Consider the following 23184-nt stretch of genomic DNA (forward strand, 5'->3'; position numbering starts at 1 on the left):
CACCTGTGGTTCTGTGAATAATTTCTAGTTTTACTGAACTGTGGTCGGTAAGTGTTGTCTATAAAGTTTTTACCTTATGGAATTTACTAGTCTTTTAAATGCTTTTTGTGAATGTCCCATTGGCACTCAAGAAGGAGGTATATTTTCTGTTATCAGGGTGTAGAGTCTGAGGTACCAGCATATCTCAGGATATTACAGATTCGGTTCCAGGACACCACAATAGAGCAGTCACATGTGCCTCCGTGTTTCCCAGTGCACATACGAGTTCTGTTTATACTATACTGTGGTCTATTCAGTAGGCGATAGCATTATGTCTTTTCAAAGAACCTTAAAAATTTAAAACCTACTTTAATTTAAAAATGCTTCAGTTCTAAAAAATGCTAATGATCATCTGAGCCTTCAGCAAGTTGGAACCCTCTTGCTGGTGGGTGGTGAGGACTGCTGACTGATCAGGGTGGTGGCTGTTGAAGGTTCAGGTGTCTGGCAAGTTCTTAAAAATAAGACGATGATGTTTGTAGCATCAATGGACTCTTCCTTTCCCAAAAGATTTCTCTGTACCATGTGATGCTGGTTGATAGCATTTTGCCCACAGTAGAACTTCTTTCATATTTGGAGTCAATTCTCTCAAACCCTGCCACTGCTTTATCAATAAGTTTATGGAGTATTCTAAATCCTTTGATGTCATTTCCACAGCATCTTCACCAGGAGTAGATTCTATCTCAGAAACCACTTTCTTAGCTCATCCATAAGAAGCAGCTCTTCATCTGTTCAAGTCTGATCATGAGATTGCAGCAATTCAGTCTTCCGGCTCCACTTCTAATTCTAGTTCTTCTGCTATTTCTACCACATCTGCAGTTACTTCCTCCACCAAAGTCTTGAGCCCCTCAAAGTCATCTGTGAGGGTTGGAATCAACTTCTTCCAAACTGCTGTTCATGTTGCTATTTTGCCCTCCTTCCCATGAGTCATGAATGTTGCTAATGGCATCTAGCATGGTGAATCCTTTCCAGAAGGCTTTCAATGTACTTTGCCCAGATACATCAGAGAAACAACTATCTATGGTAACTACCCTCTTACAAAGTGTATTTCTTCAATAATAAGACTTGAAAATCAAAATGACTCCTTGGTCCATAGGCTGCAGAATGGATGTTGTGTTCACAGGCAGGAAAACAACATCAATCGCCTTGTACATCTCCATCAGAGCTCTTGGGTGATAGGTGCATTGTCAATACGCAGTCATATTTGGAAAGAAATCTTTTAGTTCTGAGCAGTAGGTCTCATCAGTGGGCTTAAAATATTCAGTAAACCATGAAGCAAAGAGATGCATTGTCACCCAGGCTTTGTCGTTCCATGTCTAGACCACAGGTGAGTGGATTTAGCATCATTCTTAAGGGCCCTAGGATTTTCAGAATGGGAAATGAGCATTGGCTTCAACTTAAAATCACCAGCTGCAAGGCCAGGCACAGTGGCTCATGCCTGTAATCCCAGCACTTTGGGAGGCAGAGGCTGGTGGATCACGAGGTCAGGAGATCAAGACCATCCTGGCTAACATGGTGAAACCCCGTCTCTACTAAAAATACAAAAAAAACTAGCCAGGCATGGTGGTGTGCGCCTGTAGTCCCAGCTACTCAGGAGGCTGAGGCAGGAGAATGATGTGAACCTGGGAGGCGGAGCTTGCAGTGAGCCGAGATTGCGCCACTGCACTCCAGCCTGGGCGACAGAGCAAGACTCCGTCTCAAAAAAAAAAAAAAAAAAAAATCACCAGCTGCATTGGCCCCTAATGAGAGTTAGCCTGTCTTCTGAAGCTTTGAAGCCAGGCTTTGACTTTACCTCTGTAGCTATGGAAGTCCTAGATGGCATCTTCCAATAGAAGGTGATTTCTTCATTGAAAACGTGTTGTTTAGTGTAGCCACCTTCATCAGTGATCTTAGCTAGATCTTCTAGATAACTTGCTGCAGATTCTCCACCAGCACTTGCTGCTTCATCTTGTACTTCTATGCTGTGGAGATGGCTTTTTTCCTTCAACCTCATGAACTAACCTCTGCTAGCTTCCAGCTTTTATTTTGCAGCTTCCTCACCTCTCTGAGCCTTCATAGGGTGGAATAGTCAGGGCCTTGCTCTGGATTAGGCTTTGGCTTAAGAGAATGTTGTAGTTGGTTTGATCTTCTCTTCAAACCACTAAAACTTTTTATCCATATCAGCAATAAGGCTGTTTCACTTTCTTCGTATTTGTGTGTTCACTGGAGTAGCACTTTTCATTTCCTTCAATAATTATTCCTGTGCATTCACAGCTTGGCTCACTGTTTGGCACAAGAGTCTTTGCTTTGGGCCTATCTTGGCTTTCAACATGCTTTCTTCACTGAGCTTAATCATTTCTAGTTTTCAATTTAAAGTGAGAGAAATGGGACTCTTCCTTTTGAACACTTAGAGCCCATGTTAGGTTATTAACTGGCCTAATTTCAATATTGTTGTGTGTCTTGCGGAATAGAGAGGCCCAAGGAAAGGAAGAGAGATGGGGGGGACAGCCAGTGGGTAGAGCAGTCAGAACCCACAACATCTATGGATTCAGCTTGGCACCTTATATGGGCGTGGCTCACGGTGCCTTAAAACAATTTTCATAGTAACAGCAAAGATCACTGATCACAGATCACCATAACAGATTAATAATAATGAGGATGTTTAAAATAGTGTGAGAATTACCAAAATATCACACAGAGGCATGAAAGGAGCACACGCTGCTGGAAAAATGGCACCAACAGACTTGCTCAATGCTGGGTTGTCACAAACCCTCAACTCGTAAAAAATGCAATATCCGCAAAGTACAATAAAGTGCCGCACAGTAAAACGAGGCGTGCCTCTCTATGTACAAGGTTTACCTTGATTGTGTTGTCGAGGTTTTCTACATACTTCATTTCTGTCCTCTTGATCTGTCTTGGACTGAGTGTGTGTTAATGTCTCACTAAAGAAATGTTGGTGTGTCTCTATACTTTCAATCCCTGGACTTTTACTTCACGAACGTGGTTGCCATGTTATTTGGCACATACATATTCATAAGTATTCTATCTTTATGAACCATGACTTTCAGCATTGAGATGCCCTGCTTTGTCATGCTTAATGCTTTGGGGACTTGAATCTACTTTATCTGTTCAGAATCATTAACCCTGCTTTTTTATTTTTCCATTTGCCCAGTGTGTATTTGTCTACTTCTTTATTTCAGTCTTTGGGAATCCCTTTGTTTTAGGTCTCCATCTTATATAGAGCACAAAGTTTGTCCTGATCTGTGATCCAAATTGAAAATCTTTTGTAATAGGTGAATGAAGCCTCTTGATATTGATGCACATGATATGTTTGGTCTGTCATGACATTTTGTAGTTGTGTGTATTTCATGATATTTGTTGTTTCTTTTTCTATAAGAGGTGCATTCTTTGCTCTTTAACTTCAATTTTGTTTTAATCTAGGAAATGTATTTTTGTCTTAGTTGTTACCTTTGTGCTCCTAACCTATTTTAATGCCCTTAATCCCCATTTTATTATTCAGCCCTTTAACATCAGGTTTACTTTTTTTTTTTTTTTTTTTTTTTTGAGGCAGAGTCTTGCTCTGTCACCCAGGCTGGAGTGCAGCAGTACAATCTCAGCTCACTGCAACCTCCACCTCCTGGGTTGAAGCAATTCCCCTGCCTCAGCCTCCCAAGTAGCTGGGATTACAGGCGTGCACCACCACACCTGGCTGATTTTTGTATTTTTAGTAAAGACAGGGTTTTGCCATGTTGGCCAGGCTGGTGGTCTTGAACTCCTGACCTCAGGTGATCCACCCACCTAGGCCTCCCAAAGTGCTGGGATCACAGGCGTGAGCCACCAGCCAGGTTTACCCTTTTTATTTGATACTGATGCAGGGCAGGTGAGCCCCAAAAGTGGGACTTACCCCAGGAAGGTTCTTAGCTTTGCCCAGGAAAAAATTCAAGAGCAAGCCCATGGTCTTAGACAGCAACTTTTATTGAAGCGGCCGTGCACAGCAACAGCAGAGGGGCTGCTCCTTGCAGAGCAGGGCTACCCAGAGGCAGCGAGCCCAGAGGAGCAGCTCAGAAGCGCTTCTGCAGTTAATTATGTGCAAATTACGGGGTAGGTGATGCAGAAATTCTTAGAAAAAGTGTGGTAACTTCTGGGTCATCAGGTCATTGCCGTGGAAAGAGGTAGTAACGTTCCTGTGTAGCCACGGCAATAGTAAACTGACATGGCACACCTGTGGGCGTACCTGATGGAAAGGTGCTTCTGCCCCGTCCCTATGATAGCTAGTCCTCAATTTGGTCCTGTGCCCGTGTCCCACCTCCTACCCCAATACTCTTTAATTCCCACCTGTTTTCTGCACAACAATCAGTGAGGTTACTCTCTTTTCCTCTTTCTGTCTCCTTTCTTCTCCCATTTTTCAGTTACATATTTGTACTTTGTCAAAACATTTAACATTCACACTCTGCTGCTCCACCCTCATCTCCACACTGTGTTTACACACACATCATCAGCTCCTAGGCTGAAGTTTTCCAGTCATCTTAGTCTAAAGAAGCTCATCCTCCAAAAGACTCAGAATTCTTTAGGTTCTTTTATGTTGAAAGTTCTTTATTTGAAGAATGGTTTGGCTGGATATAAAATTCTTTGTTCACATTTTCTTTTATTAAGTATTTTTTAAATGCTGTTTCATTGTTGCCTTGCGTTGTTTTTTAAAAGTTAATGACAACAGGGGATTTTTTGGCGTTTGTAAGTTATTTGATCTTTTTGCCCAGAGACTTTAAGAATTTTTTGTAATCTTTGAAATCTAATCATTTAGTTAGGAAATGTCTCCCAGCTGATCATTCTGGGTTACTGTTCCCAGGCACCTGGTATATCCTTTGATTATGTAGATTGAAATTTTTTTTCAAGAGAATTAAATCGTTTATTGATTACACATGATACTGGATGATACACCAGCTTCATTCCCATCTATAGTTTTATCTGGTACCATTATTCAATTTAGATATATTTCATAGGATGTGTCAATGATCATTTTTATAACCAATAATTCTATGATTTTGCTTGGGCCATCCCTTTTAATGGTGAATTTCAGGTCACAACAGTTACTATCAGTTCAACTACACCAAGGTCTCTGAAGACCATGACGTCTCCACCTAGGCTTCACCCAAGGTTGTATATAAATTCCAAATAGAACCTGGCATCCACCACCCTGCAGGAATTCTAACTTCACACTGTTGGGGAAATTTACCAAGATGGCTTCAGAGTAGACTAACTTTACACTGCATATTAGAAAAAAAAAAAAAAAAGACATTTATTCAGCATCACAATCAGACTTATTTCACAGTCAACAGCATGGGAGCAAAAAAAAAAAAAAAAAAAATCTACATTAAAACCCTTTGTTGGAATGCTTTATGCTTTCCACAGAACAGAAACTAAAATAACCTGTTATACAATTAGTCACAAATACAGTCCTCGAGTTTTTTGCCCATGCATATGAGTATTTGTCTAAAAAATGTCTTCTTTGTAGCAGCTAGACCCTGCCACCACTGTGCTTGGCTGAGTTCACAAATCTGTTGTAACCTGTAGCTTCCCTGTCACTTCTCTGGCTCTCCTCTCCTGCTAAGCTTTGTTTCCTAATTAAAATCTTCTGCCACTGCCATAGCTACTGTTGCTACTGGAACTCCCATAGCCACCTTGGTTTCGTGGTTTAGCAAAGTATTGGCCTCCACCACCATAAGGGCCAGAGTTTCTGCCTCCAAAGTTTCCTCCCTTCATGGGGCCAAAATTTGAAGACTCATTGTTGTAATTGCCAAAATCATTGCAGCTTCCACCATCTCCAAAATGACTTCCATCATTACCAAATCCACTATAGCCATCCCCACTGCCACCATATCCACCACCACCACAGCTGCCACCAAAGCCACCATGACCACTAAAGTTTTCTCCATGACCAAAGTTGTCATTCCAACCAAAATCACCTCCACAACCACCACCAAAGTTTCCAGAACCACTTCAACCTTTTTGGCTGGACGAAGCACTCGCCATCGCTTGCTTTGACGGGGTTTTCCTAACTTCACAGCTGTAGCCATTCACAGTATGGTATTTCTGAATGACAATCTTATCCACGGAGTCATGGTCGTCAAAGGTTACAAAGGCAAAGCCCATTTTCTTGCCACTGCCTCGGTCAGTCATGATTTCAGTCTGATTTTCATCATTTCAGTCATGATTTCACTTTGATTTTCCCAAACTGTTCAAAATAATCCCTTAGGTGATGTTCTTCTGTGTCTCCTTTAATGCCACCAACAAATATCTTTTTCACAGTTAAGTGGGCACCTGGTCTTTGAGAATCTTCTCTTGAGACAGTTCTCTTTGGTTCCACAACTCTTCCATCCACCTTGCGTGGCCTTGCATTCATGGCGCGTCCACCTCTTCCACAGTGGCATATGTGACAAATCAAAGCCCCTGGAGTGTTGGTGTTTGGGTCTCTCATGACCACACAGTCCGGGAGCGTGCCCCACTGCTCAGAATGGCTCCTCAAGGCTCTCATCAGTTGTTTCAAAGCTCAAGACTCCAACTAAGAGCTTCCTCAGCTGTTCGGGCTCTTTAGGAGACTCTGACTTACACATGATGGCAGGGAGAAGAGAGAGTTTAACAATGCTTCTTCAGGGGCGTCCACGGGCAGAAGAAAAAAGAATTGAGATTTTTTTGAGGTTATTTCTGGAAAATTTTCTTGGTTACAGTTCTCTTTTGTTTTGTTTTGTTTTGTTTGAGATGGAATCTCATTCTGTCGCCCAGGCTGGATGGAGTGCAGTGGTGCAATCTCGGCTCACTGAAAGCTCCGCCTCCCAGGTTCACGCCATTCTCCTGCCTCAGCCTCCCGAGTAGCTGGGACCACAGGCGCCCACCACCACACCTGGCTAGTTTTTTATATTTTTTAGTACAGACGGGGTTTCACCTTGTTAGCCAGGATGGTCTCGATCTCCTGACCTTGTGATCCGCCCGCCTCAGCCTCTCAAAGTGCTAGGATTACAGGCATGAGCCACCACGCCCAGCCTACGGTTTTCAATATTAGTCATGTTCCATTGCTGTTTTTCTTCCTCAGGGACTCCAATAATACAAATGCTATTCCTCCTGCCTTCCATTTTCACTACTTTCCCTCTGATCCCTTTTACTTTTTCTTAAATTCACTTTCATTCTCTTGGTTGCTTTCCTTGTTTTCCTAAATGCCCCTTATTAAATTATCATTAGAGTCTTATCTCTCTTGGACACCTTGTAATTTTTCTTCATTTCTGAGATACTTTTTTTTATCTCATCCATTTCTTTCCTGAAGTCAATCAACTCTCTTTTCAGCTCCTGTTGGATTTTTTTGTCCTTTTTTGAATTCATAATTCAGGTAGTTTTCATATCTTTAAATGCTTATTTGAGCATATTTAATGACACGTAGAATGAGTGTTGTCTTAGGGTTTTTTTCCTGCATCGTGATTTTTTCCAGGGGGAGGTCCTTATTTTGTGTGTGCTGATTTTTGTTTTCTCATTTTTACAATGATTCTATGGATCCGTTAATTTTGTTCCTGCTCATGTTTCTGTTCTTTGAGTGTTTTATATGATTTTAAGTTCAATGGCACCCTCTTCTGTCAATACAGCGAAGTCCAGATAATTTAATATACTGTTTGGGTGGTAAACAAAAGGATTATGGATCCTCCAATGTTTTGGTTCCATTTCCATTGCAGGGCCCTACATTTTTCCCTTTTACCTCTTTCCCTATCACTACCTAATCTCCAAAGGATACCTCTGCTTTCTTTTTTGCCCTTTTCTTTCCCAAAATCTGTGCATTTTGAAGACCACCCTCCAAATCTGGCATACTTTTAAGTCACTTCTCTGTGATTGGGGCTCTGACACTTGACTTTTTTTTTTTTTTTTTTTAAGACTTAGGGTGGACTTTGTCTTCCAGAAGGTGCTTTAGGCTTTATATCAATCTCAAGCCCTGTTGCTAGCTCCTTCTTTCCCTCTTCCCCCCCCAGTTTCTCTCAGCCTGCCTTTATCAAACCCTGATGGTAGAACGGGATGAGGCGGGAGCGGTGGAGATTTCATGCTAAGGTTGACACTCTTCTCTTTCTGCTTAGAGTAATTTTGAAGTTTGGGAACTCTCTAAATTTGCACTGGAGTCACAGTTTTTGTGCAGTTTTGTTTTCCTTCTTGGTTTTTTTGTTGTATCTCAAGGAAATTTTTGGAGGCGGAGATCTAGGCAACAGGCATCGTCTTCAGCTACCTAGAAGTTTACAGTTCTATTTTATTGTATTGGAATTTTATCTTATTTCCTCAATTCTAAGAAACATTTTTTTTTTTTTTTACATTTTAACATTTATGAAGTCAGGGTGCATTTTACATTGATGGTGCCTTACACCTGGATTTATGTAGTTTTCTGCCAGTCACCTGGGGGCACTGTTAGTTTGAGACCACTTTACATTTAAAAGTGTCTGCTTGAGATTTTATTGGGCCACACTGGTGGTGTGAATTCAGGCATCCAAACAGGTTTGGGTGCAAATTCTCAGGATATCCGTACCCCTTCCCACTTCCACCCAGTATATTGACTGAAGCATGAAAGTTTTCTCGATTTTTCTTCCTGCAGGGCCGAGTTTTGTTTGTTTATTTTGATCACCCTTAAACTGTACATGCAGACCTTTGGGTCCCAGCTCTGTGTTGGGGTCTCCTATAAGATTCCCATCTTGGCCATTTTTTCTTTCTTAGAAGTACATGAAACAATGGTGGGGTGTGTCCTAAAAGTATAAACAGAATTGTACAATATGTAGTCTTGTAATATTCTTCTGTTGTCTGGCTTGGGTGTTTGTTTGTTTGTTTGTTTGTTTGTTGAGACAAGGTATCACTTAGTTGCCCTGGCTGGAGTGTAGTGGTATAATCATAGCTTATTGTAGCCTCAAACTCCTGGGCTCAAGTGATCCTCCCACCTCAGCCTCATGAGTAGCTAGGAGTACAGGCATGCATCACCACACCTGGCTAATTTATTTTTTTTGTGGAGATGGCGTCTCATTATGTTGCCCAGGCTGATCTCAAACTCTTAGTCTCAAGCAATCCTTCCACCTTGGCCTCCTCCCAAAGCGCTGAGATTATAGGCATGAGCCACCATGCCCAGCCTGTCTGGCTTTTTTTTTTTCCTCCAATATGATGTGTCTAAGATTCATTTTAACATGTTGTAGTTCATTCATTTTTGTTGCTGTATAGTATTCCATTTTATGAATGCCAATTATTCTTTTTACTATAGGTCAACATTTGGGTCTTTTTACAATAGGTCAACAATTTCCTATTTGGTAATATGGTTAGCAATGCTGCAGTGAACTTGCTTATACATGTGCCTGGATGTACACAAGCTCTCAGTTTCCACAGTGTCTGCATCTAGGATGGAAATGCCTGCATCATAAAGCTATACATATATCCAACTCTAATACATAATGCAAAATGTTTCCAAAGAGCTTGTACTGATTCACACTCTCAGCAGTACTTTTTTTAGAGTTCCTGTTACTCTGCAGTTTACTAACACTTAGCATTCACTTTTCAGCCAGTAATCAAAACTTTTAGTCAGTCTGGTGGTGCTATTAATCAGTATTGTGGTATTCGTTTCTACTTTCATGATTAAATAAAGAAGTTGAACATCTTTTCATTTCTTTTTAGCCTCTTTGGTGATATGCCTATTCAAGTATCCTGCACACGTTTCTATTGTGTTGTCCGCCATTGCTAATTTGCATTCCCCTGGCTCACCCTAAGGTTCATCATTCCGTTGCTTTCCTTTTATTTAGTTTTATTGCACTAAACATATTCCTAAAAGTACTTTATTGTTTTTCTAATTTCATATAAATTATAATTTCATATAAGTTATAATTTTTATATTTTCATATGAAGGGCATTATGTTGCATATACTTGTTGGAGATTTCCATTTGCCTAATATTACTATCGTTTTTTAGAGTTTATATTGTCTGATATTAAGGCTCTACTCATATAATAACACCAGTTTTCTTTTGTTGATATTGCGTAGTATGTCTTTTTCCAGACTTTTGCTTTTGCTTTCTATTGCTTTTGTTTTAGATGTGTCTTTTGTAAACAGTATTTCGTTGGGTTTTTAATAGCCTGACGACCTTTGTCTTTAATTGAAGCACCTATTCAATTTACATGTAATACAGTTGTTTATATAGTTGGGATTGAATTTACCACCTTTACTTTCTTTCCAGACCAAAAAACAGAACCTTCAAAGTCTTCAACTGACTTAACACACTCCCAATTTTAATGCCCTTGTTGTTTAATTTTGTATATTTTTAAATCTCACAAGTCAATATTCATTTAGAGTTGCCCACATTTTCACTATTTTCTTTGCTCTTCATTTCTTTTTAGGCCTCACACCCCTCACCTGAGGCCATTTTCCTCCAACCTAAAGCACATCCTTTAGAACTGTCTTTAATTTGGGTCTGCTGTTAGCAAATGCTTTCAGTTTTTATATGAAAATGTCTTTATTTCATCTTCAATCTTGATAGACACTTCACTGGGTATAGAATTCTATGTTGGCAGTTATTTTCTTTCTGCACGCCAAGCTAACATCCCACTGTCAACTGGCTTCCATTGCTGCTGTTGAGAAGTCAGCTGTCAGTGGGACTGCTGCTCTTTTCGTGGTTCTATGTGCCTTATCCTGTGACTGGTTTTACAGTACTCTAGTTTCTTCTGGTTTGGGAAAGTTTGTTGTTTTGTTTCTTCTGGTTTGGGAAAGTTTGTTTTTATTTGTCTGATAAGTCACCACAGTGTGTCTAGGAATGGATTTCTTTATGTTTATCCTGTCTTGAATTCCTGTTCTGGAATATTCTGGTTCTGGAAGAATCCCAGCCATTATCTCTCCACATAGTGCTTCTCCTGCATTCTCTCTCACTTTCCTTCTAGGGCACTCATTAGGCACATGTCAATATCTCGTCATATCCTCTATTTCACTATATCACTCAGAGCACTGTCAGGAACAGATAACACACTCAAATTGGTTGAGCTGGAAAATTCAATAAAAAAGCTATTGGACAAGGGTAGAGTTTAATGTGACAGACAGGGGAAGGGCTAGTGCCCCAGGAAAAGTAACAATGCTGAATCATTGCCAACTTCTAGAACTAAAGGGTCAGGGAATGGGAGTCCTCCCAGAATCAAGGATGTCTATATGGCTAGACCACAGGACAGATGGACACAGCAATCCTGTGGCCACCCACAGGGAGAGACTCTGGGGTATAAATACCCTGACTTTCCTCCAGTCCCACCTTCTGACCTCCTGCTAGTGCTTACCATTAGCCAAGTCAACTGGAAGTCGAAGGTCAAGAGAGCTTCTTAATGCAATCTATACAGGTCAACTTCCTGGGGCATGAGGCAGGATGGGGAACAGCAGAGATTATATCTGCAGGGGCAAGCAGAAGATACTCAGCACAATTTCTTACTTCCTTTCTGCTTCCCCATATTTGTGTCCCTCATTGCTGAATTCTGTATAATTTATTTTGAGTTATCTTCTAGTTCACTAATTCTCCTTTAACCATGTCAATGTGATGTTAAAGTTTTCCATTGCATTTTTTTATTTCAGATTCGGTATTTTTTATTTCTAAAATGTCATTTTGGTTCTCTTTCTCACCTGCTCTATCATTTATAGTTTCCTCATCCCTGAAGACATTTTTAAGCTTGTCTTTTATTTCTTTATTCATAATCAAATATTTGTTTTATATTCATGCCTGACAATTCTAATATCTAAGTTTTCAGGTCTACTTTATTTGTTATTCTTACTGTATGTTACCGATGGAGTCTGCTTCCTTATGTGTCTGATTATCTTTGACTACATACTGGATGTTGTTTTTGGGAAAAAAAAAATGTAGGAACTATTTGGGGCCCAAAATTAAGGTATTATGAAGACAACTTGTCTTCGTCTCTGCCAAGCACCTAAGGACACTGCAGCCCGTGATTACGTTAAGCCAAATCCAGTGCTTCAGATGCCCTGGATGCCCCCATGCAATTCAAATGTGGCTGAAATATGCTTGAGTTTGTTCACATCCACTTAGGCACCAGCCTGGAAGTGGCAGAGGGTCTCCTATGAGAATAACCACGTTGTGCAGTCTCTGAGCTTAGGTCTCTGTCCCTTCATCCCACAAGGGCTGTCAGAACAAAGGATCTGATTTTCCAGAATTGTCAGATGCCCCCAGGACATCAGTAGCTTTCCTGCTCCCAACCCCTCAGGGTCATCATATTCCCCACATGTTGGCCTTGCAATTTCTTACAGTCTCGTCATCTCTTTAATACTCTCAGGACCCTTGTTTATATTTTTTTTTCTTTTTGAGACAGGGTCTCACTTTGTCACCCAGGTTGGAGTGCAGTGGCACAATCTCGGCTCACTGCAACCTCTGCCTCCCAGGTTGAAGCTATTCTCCTGCCTCAGCCTCCCAAGTAGCTGGAATTATAGGCATGTGCCCCCACACCTAATTTTTGTATTTTTAGTAGAAAGGGGGTTTCACCATGTCGGCTAGGCTGGTCTCGAACTCCTGACCTCAAGTGATCTACCCACCTCTGCCTCCCAAAGTGCTGGAATTACAGGTGTGAGCCACCATGCCCAGCCTACATGTTTATATTTTCTCTAACCTTTGTAGTTGTTTTCAATGGAGGAGCTGATTCAAGTAGCTTAGTGCACCACTACTGGAAGATGAAGAAGTCTTCTCGTTCGCTTTTTTAAAAAACAGATTTATTGAAATATAACTCACATACTATACAATTTGGCCATTTAAAGTGTACAATTCAATGGGTTTGGCATATTATGTTATTTTTTAATTGTAGTAAAATATGTATAATATAAACTTTGTCATTTTATTCACTTTTAAGTATATGATTCAGTGGCTTTAATTATATTTGCAACTGCTGCACAGCTATTGCCACTGTCTAATTCTAAAACTTTTTTATCACTCCAAACAGAAACTCTGTAACTATTAAATAATAATTCCCCATCTTCCCCTCCCCATAGCGCTTGATAACCTCTAATCCACTTTCTGTATTATGAATTTGGCTATTCTCAACATTTCATGTAAGTGGAATGATACAATATTTGTCCTTTTGGGTCTGGATTATTTCCCTCTGCCTAATGTTTTCAAGGTTCATCCATGCTGTAGCATGTATCGGAACTTCATTTCTTTTCATTGCTGAATAATAATCCACTGCATGGGTACGCCATATTTTATTTATTCATTTATCTGTTGATGGACACTCGGGTTGCCTCCACCTTTTGGCTGTCATGAATAATGACGCTGTCAGCATTGGCATACAAGCATGTTCGAGTCCCTTCTCTCAGTTATTTTGGGTGTGTACCTAGGAGTGAAGTTTCTGGGCCATGTGGCAGTACTATATTTAGCTTTTTGAGGAACTGCTGTACCATTTTCCATAGCAACTACACCATTCTCTATTTTCACCAGCAAGGTACCAGGGTTTCTGTTTCTCCACATACTTGCCAGCTCTTGGTATTTCTCATCTTGGGGCTGTAGCCATCCTAGGAGGTGTGAAGTGATGATTTGTGTTTCTCTGATGCTTAGTGACATTGAGCATCTCTTCATGTGCTTATCAGCCACTTGTCTATCCTTTTTAGAGAAATGCCTGTTCAAGCCCTTTCTCCACTTTTGAATTGGGTTGTTTGTGTTTGGGTTGTGAGTTATAGCTCCCATTCCTTCTTAGACCCACATGAACCAGACTTTGTCTACTGCTGCTCCAATAAAATGGTTCTCGTCAAGGTCACCAGTAACCTCACGTCACTAGGTCCAATAGTCCATTCTCTGTCCCCACCTTATGTGACCTGTCAGCAGAATTTGACTCAGTCAGTGACTCTTTCCTCCTGGGAACACTGCCCTCACCGGCTCTCCTCCTACCTCCCTGGCCACTCCTGCTCAGCCTCCTCCACTGGCTCCTCCTCATCTCCCTAATTTCATAGCCCTGGGGCCACAGGGCTGACCCTTGATCCTCCTCCTCAGCTACACTCAGTTTCACGGTGGCCACATCCATTCCCATGGCTTTAAATATCCCCTAAATACTGACACCTCTGGCCCAAGCCTTTCCCCCAACCCCCTGACAGCAGCCCTTGGATGTCACACAGGCATCTCCCACTGACCCAACCAGGCCACACCCCTGGCCTCTCCCAACCTGCCCCTCCTGCAGGCTTCCCCATGTCACACCCGGTGACTCTGCTCCCAGCATCTCAGGCTGGAATTCTTGGTGCCGTCCGACTCTCCTCTACACCCACATCCCATCCCCTAGGAAACCCTGCCAGCTCCACCTCTGCCTGTGTGCCGTCCCCGCTGCCACCACCGTAGTCCAAGACACCACCGGCTCTCACCTCCAGTGACTTGCCTACTTCCAGTCGTCCCCCACTGTACTTGAAGAACACACGTAGGCCTGTGCCACGTCTCTGCGTAAAATCCTCCAGTGGTCCCATCTCATTCAAAGCCAATGCCAAAGCCTCCACAGCAGCCATCAAGGTTGTGCTGTGGCCCCGATGATATCACTGTCTCCCTCTCCTCCTCTCCCCTCCCCACTCCACCGCAATGACACTGGCCTTCCTTTACGTCCCCTGAACACACCAGGAATCAAGCTGTCTCAGGGCTGTCTGGAAGCTTCTCTCCCCCACATCGCTGCCTGGCTCCCTCCCGATATCCTCAGGGCTTTGCTCAAGTGTCCCCTTCTCAGGGGATGCGTCCCTGACTGCCCTGTCTGAAACCAAAGGCACCCAGACTCTCCCCCTGCCCCCCACACTGCTTTTGTCTCTCGAGCAGCATTGAGCATACAGCACACTGCGCTTCCTACTGTGTCCCCACGAGGCTGTCATGCACAGGAGGTCGGTGACTCCTGCCGATTCCACCACTGCTTGGTCCCCTGGGACACTGCACGTGATAGCGCTCGGCTCACACCTGCTGACTGAGGGGCAGGCCCGCGGGCAGCAGAATAGAAACACCCGCCCTCTGGGCACACACGCTTGCTCAGGGGAGAATCCTCCTGCTTAAGCCTCTGGAGGCAGGCATTGCCCACTACTCTGTGGTCAGGAATCCAAGGCTCAGAGGAGTTAAGTGACTTCCCCAAGGTCACACAGCCAGCACGGGCAGAGTGGAGGTCTGAGCCCAGACCCTTCTGACTCCAAAGGCCCAGCTCTTTCCAGCTGAGTGGACACTCCTGGAGTCCTCCGAGCTGCGGTGCCCACCCAGCCAAGGGTTAGATGGTCCTGGAGTGGCTTCCCCAGGGTTTTCAGGGCAGCCACCCTTGAGTCTGTCTTAAAGCAGAGGTGGGAACACATGGAGCCACCCTCCTGTGGTCCTCCCAGCCCCAGCCTCCTCATGCCAGGGGCCCTCCTGCCCCTCAAACCCCTTCTACCCAACACTCAGACCCAAAGACCATTTAGGGTAGTAAACAGGACCACTGTGGTCACCAGCATCTCAGGGCAGCCCAGCTGTGCCTTCCTTCCCTCCAGGCCTCACTGAGCCATGCCCCATGGATCCATGGAAAGGTCACAGGACTGGACAGCCCTGGCCTCCAGGCTCCCCAGTTCCAAGACAGGGCCTTGATCAGGGCAGGTCTCCTCTCTCCGGTCCTTAGTGGCCCCATCTGCAAAATGGGCACTCTACAAACTGTAAAGCACCGTGCTCATGCTAGTGATGGCCTGTCACTTGAAGCAAGTTGGGCCTGAGGAGCTGGGCCCCAGCAAACCCAGACTGGGAGGGAGTGGTCAGGGAAGGCTTCCAGAGGGAAGTGACTTTGTGATGAGCCCTAAGGGCTGAGGGGGAACTAGTCAGGGACAAGGAGTGCTCCAAACAGCAGGAATGCATGTGTGGGGGCCCAGAGGAAGGGAAGGAGAGGAAGGGAAGGACAGGCAGGGGCTGGAGGTCAGAGAGCAGAGGGCTTGGAGGCCGTGGCTTTGACTGCCAGCTGGGGCTCTGGTCTGCAGGACCTGGGAGCCCAGGAAGATGACAAGCAGTTGGGAGACAGGGCACATTAGGAAACCTCCAGCATGAGTGAGGAGCTAGCGGAGAGACCCTAAAAGTGGAAAGACCCAGGAGGAAGCTGATGTGAGACCCCAGGCAGGGACCAGGGACCCCCTGTCCAGCCCCTGCCTTGGGCCCCTCCCACACTGACCTGCAATGCTCGTATCTGCCCTGAGCCCCATCCCACTAGGGTCCGGCTCAGGACCCAGTCTAGGTTTGCTGTTCCAGGCACCCAGGCCCTGGCGATGGTGGCCTGCTCATGTGGCTGAGCCCAGCCAGGCCTGGGTGGCAGCACTGCCCTCACATGCCCTCTCTGCCCACAGCCACACCTTCCAGCTGTGGAGGGCCCTGGGGGCCGAGCAGCCCACGAGCCACCTGGTGTTGACCATGCTGCTGGCCTGGCTGCAGGAGCGGCCTCTGCCCACCAGTGCCAGTGACAGCAGCCCCTGCCCCAAGGAGAAGACCTACCTGCGTTCGCTGGCTGTGAGTCTCTGCCACCGCCCTGTCAGATACTGGTAGCACCTCAAGCACTCTCTGTGCCAGGCTGTAGGGGGGCACCCCATATCCAGGCTGCAGACACCCATTCCAGCCCCAGCCTGGAGGAAAGCTGCCCAGGGCTGACCACACAGGCCCAGCTCCCACCTCCTGGCCAAGGGCTGTGGGCTCCTGTCTGTGAATCAGGACAGTCGTGTCCATCCCCCGGGCTGGCAAGGGGACTCACTCAGTCACTGTGGGGAGGCCTCAGAGGGGCTTCAGGTAGAGGAGAAGGGTGTGGACAGACTTGAGAGCCCTCCCCATGCTTGGGTTCTGGGGGGTCATAGATTCTAGAGGAATCTTAGAGGCTGCCCTCTGCAGCCACCACCCCCCTGTAGGAAGCCCCCAGTTTTCCTCATAAGCCCAGCACTGCTTCTACACTCCCAGGAGCCATGAGCTCATGGCCACACCTGTCCCCCTTACCTGGTCCCTGATGAGGCCACAGCTGTGTTCCTGTTTAGAGCTTTCTAGGCTGAGTCCCTGTCCCAAAGGCCCCCCAGCAGTGGCCCAGAACTCACAGCAGCTCCCCTGCCACCCAGAGCCCGCCAGACAAGCTACTGCCTGCAGCAGGCGTGTGATGAGGGCTTAACAATGGTGGCCGGTGGGAGAGCAGCCCCTCGGCCCAGGGATTTGTCAGCTGGCCATCCCCAACACTCCCGCCCTGGTCGGCCCTGGGCTGATGCTGCCTCCTACCAGGAGACCCCACAGCAACATGGGTGAGACCCACCCAGGGGCAGCAGGGGAGCCTTCCCTGTACCCCACCACGCCGCCAGTTCCTGCCCTCCCCCAGTTGTCACTCCTCAGTGCTGGCCCCACCCTGAGAACATTCTGGACTGAGTGCCCTGGCAGGCACTGCAGGGCCTTTGGGGCTGGGGGCTGCTATCAGCTGACTCTGCCTTCCAGGGCCATGGGTTCCCCAACTCCCAGGCATCAGGCCCTGCTGTGTGCCAGCCACAGAGCTGAGGGTATCGTGGGAATAGGACCTTGCCTTCAAGGCAACAGAGCAGAGGGCCCAGATGCCAGCGGGCCACCCCTCAGACAGGGGCAAAGTGCAGAGGGCAGATGGTGGCATCCAGTGTGCAGTCTGGGGGAGCCCCTGGGTCGAGGTGGAGGTCTGCAGGGTTGTAGGGTGGACAGCATCCAGGTGGACAGCTGGGGGAGGCTGGGGACCACTAGGCCATCCAGCAGCAGCAAGACCCAAGCAGTGGGTCCAGAGGGTGCCAGAGAGGGCCAGGCTGAGGCTGCCGAGGCACAGGGGTCAGGTCCCATAGGGAGGGACGGCATGTGGACACTCAGACTTGGTCCTGGAGAGCTTGGAGCGGGGAAGGACGAGCATGCTAGGATGTGGCTTTTGTGGGACAGTAGGTCAGAGCCCCTGGTCCCGGGACCCAGGGCCTAGGAGCCTCACTCCATGCCTGCCCCCGACAGGCCATGAACATGCTGCATGAGCTGCAGTTCGCCCGGGAGTTCAAGCAGGCCGTGCAGGAGGCCTACCCCAAGCTCTTCCTGGCCCTCCTCACCCAGATGCACTATGTCTTGGAGCTGAACCTACCCTGGGAGCCCCAGCCCAAGCAGCAGGCCCAGGAGGTGGCTGCACCCAGCCCCCAAAGGTAAGACTAAAGCCTCCCAGGCCTCCTGGCCTGGCCAGACACACACAGGGTTCCGCAGGCATCCGAGAGCAAAGACTGTGTTAGCCTCACAGGGCACAGTGACAAAGATGCACACCCCAGGGACTCAAAGCAACATCTCCCAGTACTGGAGGCCAGAAGTGTAAAACCAAGGTGTCACCAGGGTGTGCTCCCCTGAAACCTGGGGGGGCCTTCCTCACTGCTTCTGGTTCCCAGTGTCTTGTGGCCACACCGGGTGCTCCTGGGCCTGAGGCTGCACCACGCTCATCTCTACCCCTGTGGTCACCTGACATTCTCCCTTGTGTGCTGGTGTTTAAATTTCTCCTTCTTTTTTTTTTTTTTTTTTTCCCAGCTCTGTCAGAATTAAGCTTTAGGTCATGTCTGTCGAGTGGTTCAGCAGTTGAACAGTTAAATTTAGCATCTGAATAAATTTTCCCTTCTTATAAGGACACCAATCATTGGGTTAGGACCCCACCCTAACGACCTCAACTTGATAACATCTGCAAAGACCTTCTTTCCAAGTAAGGTCACAGTCACAGGTACCGTTGGTTGACTTCAATAGCTTTCTTTTCGGGGGGGACACAATTCAATCCACAACAGTCATGAACCCAAAGCTCCATCCACGGCCAGGGCCACAGGGGTTGCGGTACTTTGTTCGGCCCACTTACCCATCACCTGAGGGTGCTTGGCAGTAGAGATACTTAGTGTCGCTGCCATACAGGGACCCCAAGGGGACAGCAGTTACCAAGAGCCCCCATGCAGTGAGCCACATCTTACCCCAACGGGCTTCCTGCGAGGACTCGAGATGAATTTCATTGTCCCTGCTCTACAGATGAGGCAACTGAGGCTCAGAGAGGGTCAGAGGCTTCCCCTAGGCCACACAGTATGTCCACGCAGAGGCGACCTGGGCTCACCCATGGGGGCAGATGCCTTTCCAGGCTCTCCTGGGCATCTCACTGGCCCTCAGCACATGCTCAGACTGACATCATGGCCAGCTGCCCGCTCCCCCACCCGCCGTATTCTGGCCTCAGTAGGGCTGCCTGCCTTCATCTTCCCTCTGCACCGGGTCATATTTCCAAAAATCCAATAAGCAAGTCTTTAAAAACCGCTGGGGCCGACTCTTTTCATTTGTTTGTATTATGATGTGCGTCACGCAATTTGTCAGTTTTAACAGCTCTCCCCAAGGCAAGTCACTTAAAAAAAAAAAATGCCACTTCTTCTCATCTTGCCTCTAAATTCGAATGTGCATGAAGTTCCTTTTTGATTCAGTTCAACCATGCAAAATGCATGAATCTTTCCTAATAAGCTAATAAAACGTTCTCCTCCTGGTACGTGGGAGGGTTGGGAGAAAGCCTCACCCCGTCTGCTCCTCCCGCTGCTGGAATGTTCTTCCCGCAGCCATTCTGCCTCTGCAGGCTCTGCTCACCCGTACCTCGCTGAGGCCTCCCCCACTACCCTCTAAAATAGCAGCCCCTTCGGCGCCTCCCACCCTCTGCCGCTTGATTCCCTCCGCAGCACCGCCGTCAGCTACCATCTGCGATCTGCACCTTTGACCTGCTTTCCTGCCCGCACCCATAGACTGGAAGGTCCCGGAGACCCAGAGACATCTGTCTGTCTCTCGCGGGCTCCCATACAGCAAGGACGTCTGTCTGTCTCACTGGGGGCTCCCCATACAGCAAGGACGTCTGTCTGTCTCACTGGGGGCTCCCCATACAGCAAGGACGTCTGTCTGTCTCACTGGGGGCTCCCCATACAGCAAGGACGTCTGTCTGTCTCACTGGGGGCTCCCCATGCGGCTGAGACGTCTGTCTCTCGCCGGTTCCTCCACCATCAAGGACGTCTCTCTCTCTCGGGCTCTTCATACAGCTAGGACGTCTGTCTGTCTGTCTCTCTTGGGCTCCCCACACAGCAGGGATGTCTGTCTCACTGGGGGCTCCTCACACAGCTGAGAGAGCTGTCTGCCTCTCGCGGGTTCCCCCACCAGCAAGGACGTCTCTCTCTCTCTCTCTCAAGCTCCCCATACAGCAGGGACGTCTGCCTCCCACAGGGCCACGGATGGTTTCTGCTCAGGCCGCTCTGCCCCCCATCCTGGCCCCTCTCCGGGCGGGTTCTCCTGGAGCCCTGGAGGTGGCCCCGGCAGCCCCCGCAGCCCCAAGAGGAAATACTCTCACCATGGACACAGTCCTGGGCTCTGATTGGCCTAGCTTGGTTCACATGCCCACTCCTGAACCAATCACCTTGGCCACAGGGGCCTGTGCGGCTCTGATTGGCCAGGCCTGGCTCCCACGCCCTCCAGAGAGCGGGATGGGCCCAGGTCTCTTCAACTACCGTGAAGGGGCCCAGGCTCCACTTGCCAAACCAGCAGCCACGCCACCCAGCGCCACCATGGAGCCAGGGAGGAAGGGAGGCATGAGAGCACAGGGTCACCCAGGTGTATCCCGGTGGCCCAGCGTCCGAAGTCCCTGTCAGGCTGCCGTGGCACTGTCAAGGTGGGGACAGGGGCCCAGAAGGACATCTGGATGGGCAGTGCTGAGTAGCCACTGTCTCTGCATGCCCAACACGGCGGGGGTGGCACAGGACACCGTGGGGCAGCAGGCGAGTCTTGAGGCCTGATTGGGCTAGCCCTGGGCCTCTGAAGTTCTCATGTCCTGCTTAGATGGGCAGGCCTCTGAGACCAGCAAGCATCGAGTGGGGTCGAGCAGGGCACCCTTCCCCAGGCAGGACTGCAACAGGTGCTGCCAGGCCTGCCAGAGGGGCCTCCCTCTCCCCTGCTCCTCCACTAACAAAGCCTTTTCCTTAGAGACATTTCCTGCGTCAGTCAGTTCTCAGCTGGGTCCTCCTCCAGCCAGTCTCCACCCTGTCCCACAAAGGAATTCTCATTGTTCTCACATGTCATCCATGTGGGCCAACTCTGTTTAATTCGAACGGGCTACATCGTTTCTCTTCATTTCAAAGACACTCATCATTCTCAGCCTCAGCTCATCCTCATCTTTCCCTCTGTCCCCCGGGGATTTGGGGCCAAAGGCTTGTGATCAAAAGAAGAGGAGGAACTTCACACCCATTAGGTTGGTTACTGTCCAAAAGAAATCAGAAAATGAGTGTTGGCGAGGATGGAAATCGGAAGCCTTGTGCACTGTTGGTGGGAATGTAAAACGGTGCAGCTGCTTTGGAATAGAATATGGAAGTTCCTCAAAAAATTAAATATAGAATTTCCATATGGCCCAGGAATTCCACTAATGGGTGTACACCCAAAAGAAAGGAAAGCAGGCACCTGGGACAGATATTTGTACACCCTGCTCACAGCAGTGTTACTCACGATAACCAAAAGGTAGAAGCAACACAAGTGTTCATCAATGGGTGAATTAGAATAAGCAGCGTGGTCCATCCATACAACAGAATACTACTTAGCCTTGAAAAGGAAGGAAATTCTGATGCTACAACATGGATGAACCTTGAGCACATTCTGCTGAGTGAAATAAGCCAGTCAAATACTGTGTGAGTCCACTTACTTAAGGTCCATGAGTAGCCAAATCTAAAGAGACAGAAAGTAGAATGCTGGGTGCCAGGGACTCGGTGGAGGGAGAATGGGGAGTTAATGTTTAATGGGGACAGAGTTTCAGTGTGGGAAGAGGAGAACGTTCTGGAGATGGATGGTGGTGATGGTTGCATAATATTATGAATGTGCTCAATGCCACTGACCTGTACACTTAAAATGATAAATTTTATGAGATGTGTTATTTTACCACAATTAAAAATAAAAATAAAACCAGAAGAGCAGGAGGTAGTGGGAGAGGGAAGAGGGTCTCATGGACCCTCAGGCTGCGGAGGAGTGTGGAGAGCAGAGGGGCTTCGCCTCCTCTTTCTCAAGCGCCTTTACCCTCTCCGGGGCCAGAGTGGGGAAAGGGGGGTTGGTCGAGTATGGGGCAGGCATCACTGGGATGCCAAGTGTCCAAAGAGGCTGAAGGCAGGCAGTGACATTGGGACCAGCAGGAACAGAGGGTGGTTCCTTGAGTCCACGGGCAGGCAGGGACTCAAGGGGCTCCGCCTTCATCGGTCTTGGGGCTATGTATGGATTTCAGGAGACACATGTCCCTGAGCATTGCGTGGTGTCCTGGGCTGGAGGTGAGTTCTACGGACCTGCAGGGGAGTTGGGCGTGGACTCCCGAGAATGCTGAATCAGCCCATCTTTCTGGAAGCCCTGCGGGGACTGCAGGGACAAGGCAATCTCGAAGAACAAGCCATCACAGTGCCCAAGAAGTCACAGGACCAGAAGCTTCTGGAGTCCTCCCAGAGCAAACAAAATGCCACTCCCCCTACCAAGTCCCCTTCTTCTGAAAACGATTGTCACATTGTGGCTGAGACCAGTGACCTGGAAAATGCTGCCTCTTTTTATGACACAGCTCGGGGAAAGAGGACAAGCCAGCTGGCATTTGGATTGGCACTGTCAGAACTTTCACGGATGGCATTTCATCATTTGACACTCGGTTTTGCAAATCTGCTCAGAAACGTGCCTGGTCCAAGCTGACAGCCTCGTCCAGGCATGCTCACACATCCAGGGTGATGCACTCACACTGACCAAGCGCAGGGGGCAGGGGTGGGGGTGTGTGGCTGGAACAGTGAGACAGGCCAGCAAGCCAGGGCCATCTCATGTTTCACTGGCCGGCATTCTGGGGCTGTCTACCTGTGCCCCAGGGACTGCGTTCAGTGACAGTGACATCCTGTGACAGTGACATCACTGGCAGGTTTGGAGCCAGGGCCCAGCTTGACCCCACCTCTGTGCCCTTGGCCAGGCTGTGTGACAGGACTGCTCCCTCGTCTGCTGATGGACAGTGACAGTAGAGGGCCACCTCAGCTGGGCAGGTGAGGCACTGCCCATGGTACCTGGCAAGTACCAAGCACACGGTGACACCACAAGCCATGTACGGCATCTTTTTCCGTCACTCACAAGTGAGGGCCAGTGCTGCCGCATTTCTCCATGTCCTCTGAGGGCAGAGGAATC

At 47.6% G+C, this 23184-nt stretch overlaps 1 protein-coding gene, 1 non-coding gene and 1 pseudogene across 8 annotated transcripts in view; 1 reads left to right on the forward strand and 2 right to left on the reverse strand.

The window, feature by feature from the left end:
• Positions 1-23184, forward strand: part of LOC105488404 (maestro heat-like repeat family member 5) — a 71980-nt gene that overhangs the window by 40746 nt on the left and 8050 nt on the right. For all 7 annotated transcript variants that reach the window (XM_071067713.1, XM_024794916.2, XM_011752403.3 and 4 more), the window contains 2 exons: positions 16347-16506; positions 17986-18167. In XM_071067713.1, the coding sequence (XP_070923814.1) occupies positions 16347-16506; positions 17986-18167 (342 nt within the window). The remainder of the gene's footprint in view (positions 1-16346; positions 16507-17985; positions 18168-23184) is intronic.
• On the reverse strand, positions 5318-6196 carry LOC139355632 (heterogeneous nuclear ribonucleoprotein A1-like; annotated as a pseudogene).
• LOC112427830 (small nucleolar RNA SNORD5) lies at positions 18538-18612 on the reverse strand. The gene has a single exon (XR_003019577.2). It is a non-coding gene; the product is annotated as a small nucleolar RNA SNORD5 (small nucleolar RNA).

Source organism: Macaca nemestrina, chromosome 8 (assembly GCF_043159975.1).
Source record: "Macaca nemestrina isolate mMacNem1 chromosome 8, mMacNem.hap1, whole genome shotgun sequence".
Classification (NCBI taxonomy): domain Eukaryota; kingdom Metazoa; phylum Chordata; class Mammalia; order Primates; family Cercopithecidae; genus Macaca; species Macaca nemestrina.